Source organism: Solanum tuberosum, unplaced genomic scaffold, assembly GCF_000226075.1.
Source record: "Solanum tuberosum cultivar DM 1-3 516 R44 unplaced genomic scaffold, SolTub_3.0 scf00119, whole genome shotgun sequence".
NCBI classification, from domain to species: domain Eukaryota; kingdom Viridiplantae; phylum Streptophyta; class Magnoliopsida; order Solanales; family Solanaceae; genus Solanum; species Solanum tuberosum.
Window position 1 is genome coordinate 357,189 of NW_006239045.1, and position 8,811 is coordinate 365,999.

Consider the following 8,811-nt stretch of genomic DNA (forward strand, 5'->3'; position numbering starts at 1 on the left):
GACGTAGATTGATTCTAATCTTCTCCATGTTAGATTCAAAAGTGATTAGGGCGTCATCCGAAAGCTTATAATTACAAATATAAATTAGATGATATATAAAACTATACTAAAAGAAATATATTATTATATGATATGACCGATTGGCAGTGGCGTACCCAAAATTTTCATTCAGGGGGTTCAAAAAATGAAAGTATAAACGTGTAAATAAGCCAACAAAATAAAATTTCAAGGAAGTAGTAGTATATAGTTTATAGGTACAACAAGTTAGTTTCGTCACAAGAGACCCGAAACTAACATGAGTGATTACAGTAAAACAAAAGGTTACCCTTTTACAACGTGTTAATCTAGAACTAGGATGCTACGTAGAGCAAAAAATGGTGCTAACTAGAACAAAAAAAAATAGCACTTCACAATGTCTCATTCTAGGACTAGAGTGCTAACTACAAACTCCAAAAAGAGGTCAGTGCTAATACTTCTCAAGCACGTTTACAATACTATTCGACGAGGTTTCATTTCTTGAAAAGACAAAATAATATCATTCGTTGAAACATAATTAAACACATATTTATCCATAAAAGGAACCATGCAACCACTCAAGAACTCATCATTCATTTGAATTTGCAACTCATTCTTAATAAAGTTCATTCTCGAGAAAGCTCTTTTAACCGATGTAGTGGCAACTGGCAGAAGCAAAGAAAATTTCACCAAACGAAATACATGAGGATAACATGAATGCTTTTTTGTCTAAAACAATCTTTTTGAAAGATCACAAAGCCCATGTAAATCAGATAACCTTTTATCGATATCACGAACATCAATAATGTAATTTGCAAGTTGATTCTCAAGTGCAAACATGCTAAGTTCATCAAAGTCTTCGGGATATAATTCAGTCATTCTCATTATTTTCTGAATATCAAAACTTGAAAATGAGCCTACTGGATTCAAACAAGCAACTCCATAAAGAAACTTAGGTGTCACCTCATTAAAACGATCATTGAGTTCTTGTAATTGCCAATCAATTATTTTACAAAATACTTCAGCACGATAATGATGAAAAATAGTATAATCAACAGATTTATGTCGTGATCTTCCAGAATTAACATACGACTCATCAAAATTAGGTACCAAAATATTATACTTGATACAAAATGTAGACACCTCAACAACAAATAAATCTTGTTTTTCATTTTCCCTCAACTCTTGTAGCCTTCTCTTGGCCGCTTTAACAAGTAGCATGATATTTGCAATGTCTTGCTCCTTTTTTTATAAACATGTACTAAGATCATTAGTAATTCCTAAAACGTCTTTCATCAAATGCAATATCATATGTTTGAGCAATTCGGATATATCATGTTGCCCTGAATCTTTCATCCATAGAATGTCCAGTTTCAACAATATTATCAAGAATATCCATAATTGCACCAAACTTGAGAATAAAACAGTTAAAAGATTTGAAGTGAGATCCCCAATGAGTATCCCAAGCTCTAAAAATACCAACTTCCTGATGCAAGCATCTACCAGTTTTAAGCTCACCCATATCAAAAGCCTCTTGAATATTTTTTTTTAAGTTCTCGATGATCATTCATATGTTTATAAGAAGCTGCCAACACATTAAAAACATTTGAAACCAAATGTACAAGTTCTCTAACTTGAAGACATCTTTTAGAAACACCAACAAGAGTTAATTGAAGTTGATGAGAAAAATAATGTATGGAATAAGCCGATCTACTTTCTTTCTTAATAAACATCTTGAGGCCATTGATATCACCTTGCATATTACTTGCTCAATCATAGCATTGTCCACGCACATAAGATAAACTCAAGGAATGTTGAGAAAGTAAATTGACAATTGCTTCTTTTAGATATAAAGCACTATTATTTTTAACATGAACAATGTCAAGAAGTCTCTCCATCACAAATCCTCTTTTATCAACATATCGTGAAACAACCGTCATTTGCTCCTTGCATGAAACATCAAAAGATTCATCAATCAATAAGGAAAAATAATCACCATTTAGTTCCTTTATGATGCTCTTAATTGTTTCAATATTGCAAGCAATCACAATATCTTTGTGAATATTTGGACAAGTCATTTCGTCATTTTGAGGAGCATTTTCCAATACAAAACTATGAATTTCATCACACTTTCTAGCATAAAATGGAAGAAACTTAAGAAAATTACCTATGTTAAGTGATAATTTAGATTCATCATGACCTCGAAATGTCAAGTCTTGTTTCACAAGAAGTCTTACTACATCAACTGGAGTTGCTAAGCGGATTCGATACCCATGCTTATCTTGATTGGATTGTTTCTCAAATGAAGCATGGATAGATTGTTGTTGCCGCATTAGATCTTCACATTTTCTTTTTGATTGATTGTGAATGCTAGTATGCCCACCAACATGTGTTTGTAAACTAGCTTTTTTATGCCAACTCATAAACCCCCGTACTCGAAAATGCTTCACCTCCACCTAGAAGATTGTTGTTTCCCTTGAATAAATAACAATACAAACAAAAGGCTGCATCTTTACTTATACTATACTCTAACCAATCAGGAAATTCATTAAACCATTTATGATTAAAACGACGCATATCTCCAGAAATCTTTGTTTATGGGAACTCTTTTTAAAGAGGTTGACAAGGTTTTTTCTGGAGATAAGATCTTCTAATAGCATCATGATGATTTGGATGAAATTCCAAGATTTGAGTTCTTTCACCTGGATCAGCCTTTAAAGAACTTAAATCAAATTCTTGAGAAGAATCTGATGATACTTCCAAATGATTAGCATTTTCTTCCCGATTAGGTTGATTCTGAGCAATAGAACTTGAATTTGATACTTTAATAAAGTACGTCTCCATTGACTATGAATCTATACAAAATAGTTGAATTGTTAAATGCATTAAAGATATTTTTAACAAATTACATTAGATATTACCATCAAAATTCAAATGGTTCATAAATCTAGTTACAACAACCAAAGAAAGAAGTAGAAATAAAAAAAAAAATCACAATTTAAAATGAAGATAGTCAATATTCAATCAAGAAAGACAAACTTTTCAAGAAAAATGGAGAGAAGAGCTTACCTTGGAGAAAAGACAAACAATTAACTCTTTAGATTTTAGCTTTGAGCCTCCACTTCAGATAATCAGAGCTACTACAACCTTTAAAAAATAAAGACCCATTTATTTTTTGAAATTTTTGCTACAAATTTTTTAGTTTTAATTTCTTGAAAAATGAAAGAGAAGAATAAGAAGAAGAAGAGAAAAGGGTTTTACCTTTTAAGCAATAAGTACGAATTTTGATTTTTTTTTCATTTCAAATTGAATAGATTCAAGTATGAAGTATCAAGTATGAAACAAATCAATAGAAAATTATGGGAGATGATTTTAATATTTGACTTTTGAGTGTCGGGGAAGAACGAAGGAAGTGATTTAGGGATTTGGGAAGTGAAAAGTTATTTAGCTTTTAGGAATGAGACCCTTGAATTCTTTTGGGTTTAAAACCACACTTTTAGCACGATTTTTAAAATAAAAAACTAAAATAAAACGTGAAATAACGGAACTGAAACTAAAAACAAAACTCTAACACGGGAATTCAAACTCTCGACGTGAAGCTTAACTTCAAGGGGACATGTCGCTGCGCTATAAGTTTCTCCTGTCATTGAGGGTTTCAAAATATATATATCTACATAAAAACAGAAAATTTACATTATATATACAGTGTAAATTTTTTTCCGAAGGGGTTCGGGTGAACCCCCTGGAACCCACGTGGGTCCGCCCCTGCCAATTGGCCTACAAATTTAAAAATTAATAAAAAACATAAAAACTGTAGAGAGAAAATCTCCCCATAAACAAAAGTCTTTAAACGACTACATTGTAGATCTCATTGTGTTATGCTATGAGAATAGAGATCTTCAATTGACAGATCTCCAAACTTTTCTTATAAGGAAAGAATAATCAAATATGGAAGAAAATTATATTTTCCTTTCATGAATGTAAAATCAATTATGGTAATGTTTTAACTTTCCTTCAAGGTAAAATTAAAACTTAAATATGACAAGAAAATCAGGGCAAAACCTTAACAAATTTCCCCTTTTGGCTGGATTTTCTTGATAAAACTTGATCTGTCTTCTTCACGTGCATGATATCTTCGTTCTTTGACATAGTCTTTACCACTGTTGCTTGCCATGATTAAAAATAAAATTTAAAATATATGGGTTTAAAATGGTTTAAAACTATTTTATTTTTATTTTCAAAGATGCAGCAACAGAAATGTTGAAAATATGGTTCAAATCTCTTATCCACATGTAGCTGGACAAAAATCTTATTTATCATCAAATTGATTGCAAATTGATTTGAAACAACATTTGAACATGTCTTTAACTTCGATGAACCATTGGACCATGGCTCTAATACCACTTGTTGGATTTGAAAGTGATTAGGGAGTCATGTGAAAGCTTACAATTGTAAATCATATTTTGATAAATTAGACGACATATAAAACTATACTAAAAGAAACATATATTATTATATTATATGACCAATTGACCTACATATTTAAAAACTAATATAAAAAACATAAAAACTATAGAGAGAAAATCTCCCCATAAACAAAAGTCTCTAAACGACTACATTGTAGATCCTATTGTGTTGGAAGAATAGGAATCTTCAATTTATAGATCTCCAAACTTTTCATATAAGGAAAGAATAACCAAATATGGAAGAGAATTATATTTTCCTTTCATGAAAAGTAAAAGCAATTATGGTAATGCTTTAACTTTCCTTCAAGGTAAAACTAAAACTCAAATATGGTAAGAAAATCAGGGAAAAATCTGAACACTCCCTTCCATGATTGGTGTGCTTGTAACTTTTAAGTTCCAATATATTTTTACATTATTTGTCCCAAACAAGACATAGTTACCAAAATCTGTTAATTGCGCTACAGATAATAAGTTTTTATTCATACTGAAACATGGTAGACATTTTGAAGTTCCACTTGTCTTGAGTTGTGCTGAGTCACGAACATCGTCTTGTCAATATGAGTTATTGACATTTTTGAATTATTTGCAGTCACCACTACTCGACCGCCTTTTTATATGCTCATGTTGACGAGCTTTTTCTCACCATCAGTCATGTGATTGGAACATCATGAATCAACGGTCCAATCATGTTCATAATCAACCAATTTCTCACTTACAGTTGCAAGTGCAATCTCCTCTTCTTTGTTAGAGTGACATGTGAGAAGCTCATCTTGTTGATTAGTTTCTTCAACTGCATAAGAGGTCTCAAAATCCCAAGCTTTTTCTTCTTATTGTTGGTTATGGGAAGAAGTAGGTACGTTACCTTCAACTTTCTTGTACCAGCAATCTCTAGCGTAGTGTCCTTTCTTTCCATAATTATAGCACTTCTCCGCTTGTCGTTTGTTGAAGCTTTGGTTTGCCTGCTTGTCATGTCGCTCACTTCTTTGATGTTGATTATTCTGGTCTTCCCCTGGACGTGAGCTTCTCCTCTCATCCCTTCTTTGAAAATTTTACTTTTTACTGAAGAACGCCTTATCTTCATCTTTTATAGAGATGCTTAATAATGGCTTCTCCAGATCTTCTTCATTTGCCAACAGATTTTTCAACTCATATAAAATTGGTTTTGTGGCCCACCCTGTGTGGCTATAATTATGCCTTTGTACTCTGGCCTTAGACTATGAATAATGATTCTCCTCATTCTTGTCTCCATGATAGTATTCTCAGGATCTAATTTTGATATTTCATAAGATAAATATTTTACCTTTGAGAAGTATTGGTTGATCGTCATATTTCGTTGAGAGATCGACAAAAGCTCATTTTCAAGCCTTTGTAATCTCGCATCATTCTTCTTTGTAAAAACAATTGTCAACGTCTCCCAAGCTTCTTTGGGTGTTTTGGCACTCTTAATCCATTGTAGGAACTCATCCTCGATGGTTATAGTGAGAGCATACATGGCCTTTTCAGCTTTGACCTTCCACCTTTTTGTTGCTTCAGCATCTGTTGGTGGTGTGGTGTCTGATCCACCAATGATATCCTATAATTCCTGACTGAGAAAGTAATATTGCATCCTCGTGCTCAGAGGAATTTCTATTTGTACCTCGTAAAAAAAGTTTTTTATTTTGTGTAATGAACCATTTCTCTTCTTTCATGGAAAGAAATTACATGATCCATAGTTGCTTGCGTTGAACTTCTCAACGTTTTTTAGAGTGCTTGCGAAATTCGTCATTGATAAGTGCCTTGCGACTTGTAACTTTTGACAATAACTTGTAGATCTTCTTTAAGTTCATGTCTCGCTTTTATCCACCAGGCTTTGATACCACTTGTTGGATATTGTTTGTGGAGCCGAGCACAATCAATTTCTCACAACTTGAATTTTATTATATCAAAGTAAGACAAATATTTCTTGCACTCACACTCTAGCAACTCTCTCTCATTCCTCACTCACTTGTTGTTTGCTCTTTTGCTTTCTTACTTGGTTAGATACAACTCAAATAAACCACCTCTATTTATAGGTAGTGATGGAAGAATCTAGCTAATGATTTTGCTACTATATTTTAGAATGTTCTTCTAACTACCTATTTCTAGAACTACCTTATCTAGAAAATCTCTAGACTTTTCTCTCTAGAATACTCATTCTAGAGATCTTCCTTTATTTCTTTATAACTCTTGAATATTCTAGATTCCTCTTTGAAATGTCTTGGATATTAATTAAGTTGGTTATGATTACTTAACAAACAATGCTCAAGTGTGGATGGAAAGATCACTTGAGTGTTTTTTTGTGCTACTTTATAGATAGTAATCTCTCTTGATTTTTCTTTGTGCATTAGTTCTTTTCTGAGGGGATTGGAGTTTGAATTGGTTAATATTATAAAATTTTAGGATTAAATTTCTTTTGTTATTCTTTTTAGGAGTAGTAAGGGAGAAATATGGGGAAGATCATTTTGACTTATCTGATATTAGCATATTTAGGTCCGAGCTTGAGTAATACTTTTATGATTGCGTAAGTGTTAAATAAAATAATAAATTTTCTGACACTAGGCTCGGGATAGTGACTCTGTATAAAGGCTTGTTTGTATTTATAGTTCGCGATGACATTGTCTTCCTTAAGAGTATAATTGGTCCATCTTGATTGAAATATTTGCCATAAAAAGAGAAGATTTCTTGTACATATATTTCATGTTTTTCATCTTAATAATAAATGTTGCTCTGTTTAAAATATGATAATAGGCTTTCTTTGATATGTCTTCTAAATTTTAACCTACTCAAATATTGTTACGACTAGTTAGTCCTTTGAGCTTATGATTTTTCATTTGGTAAGTGTATTTTTGTCTTGACCTATTTGTTAAATTCCTAATTTTTGCATCCCACTTTCTTGAACATTAGCTTAAATTATGTTATTACTTTTAAAAAATGATCGAGAGTAACAGTGGCCAATGATATTTGCCAAGTGATAATGAGATCCTCTTTGAATTAATGGGACATGGAAAAATTTTGCTTAAAGATAAAAGAAAATGATGATTAAACGTTCTTCATGTGATGAGAATTACTTATGAAAATAATTAATAAAGAGATGGATCAGAATAAGGAAAAGCGTTTATATATTTAATTTATGGTGACCTTATTTGTTAATACATGAGTAATTTTGCCTTTTTTATGCTAATTGATTATTGTAAATGGTATACCTGTCGAATCTCTTCACTATTTTGATGATGTTATAATTACTAGGACACATTATTTTTGTATGTTTATACACTTGTTTCACTCTTTTTTGGTGCAGGTTCTCACCTGTATGCGCTAGTGGAGTTTGAAATCCGGGCTGGTTGTTTGGCTAATTTGCAATATTAGACTTCTCTTTATCATTTTTTAGGTCTTCATTATTCTAGATAGTTGTATGGAGTATATTTCAAATTTGTATAGTGTTAGAGGCTTTTGTATTTGCGAATTGCGACCCCAAGTTATGGGAATATAGTTCCTTTATTTCCACGCTTTTATGGTTATCAAACTTTATTTATGACTTTCATGTCTTTTACACGTTTAAATTTCACTTAATTGTTAATAATAGATTAAAAGAGAATTAGGTTCACTTACTAGTTTAGGTATGGAAAAACTACAAGAATATACTATTTAAGACCTTAATTTACCTAATATTATTTTAGTTTTTTTATTTACAACATTAACATTTTAATTACAAATATGACATTTTATTATAAATTAAAAATCTACACGATTTTATGTCCTATTTTATTGGTTAGTGGACTAAATTTTTGGGAGTCATATTTTATCTTTTATTTTAATTAATTTTTAGAATCTCAATCACAATTATATTTGGATACGTTTTCTTTAATAAATATCTTACTTTCTCTTTCATGTTAACCTTACACGAAAGAAATACCATTGATGTACCTTTTTTTTTCCTTGGTAAACGCATTGCTGCACACATTTTTTTTCATTTTTTTTCAAGAAAAAGTTTTGAAACTCCTTCTTGAAAATTATTTCTCTTTGTTTCTTTTAAAAATCATCTCTTACAACACTAATTTTTTTTACTCTTTGAATAGATCGATTATGAGTAAGAAAGTTGCTTTTGATAATGCTCCCGGAAAGAGTCCTCGTTTTGATGAAGGCTTATATCGATGTCAAGAGCCCAATTGTTTGTTCAAAATAAAAATTACAACTGTTAATTTGAAGAAGATCCGCATTATCATAGTTAATATGATTTGTATCATGCAGTCCATAAATTATCGGAAAAAATTTTAAACACATTTTTTTTGTGTACACTTTGGTGGTCGATTTG

The 8,811-nt window shown here is 31.4% G+C and overlaps 1 protein-coding gene across 1 annotated transcript; it reads right to left on the reverse strand.

Annotated features, from left to right (window-relative positions):
- Positions 1 to 744: 744 nt before the first annotated feature.
- On the reverse strand, positions 745 to 2,348 carry LOC107061155 (uncharacterized). The gene is made up of 3 exons (XM_015309991.1): positions 1,809 to 2,348; positions 1,358 to 1,501; positions 745 to 1,257 (listed from the first exon to the last, which is right to left on the reverse strand). The coding sequence occupies exons 1-3, from the start codon at positions 2,346 to 2,348 to the stop codon at positions 745 to 747; spliced, it is 1,197 nt and encodes a 398-aa protein (XP_015165477.1).
- Positions 2,349 to 8,811: the final 6,463 nt, after the last annotated feature.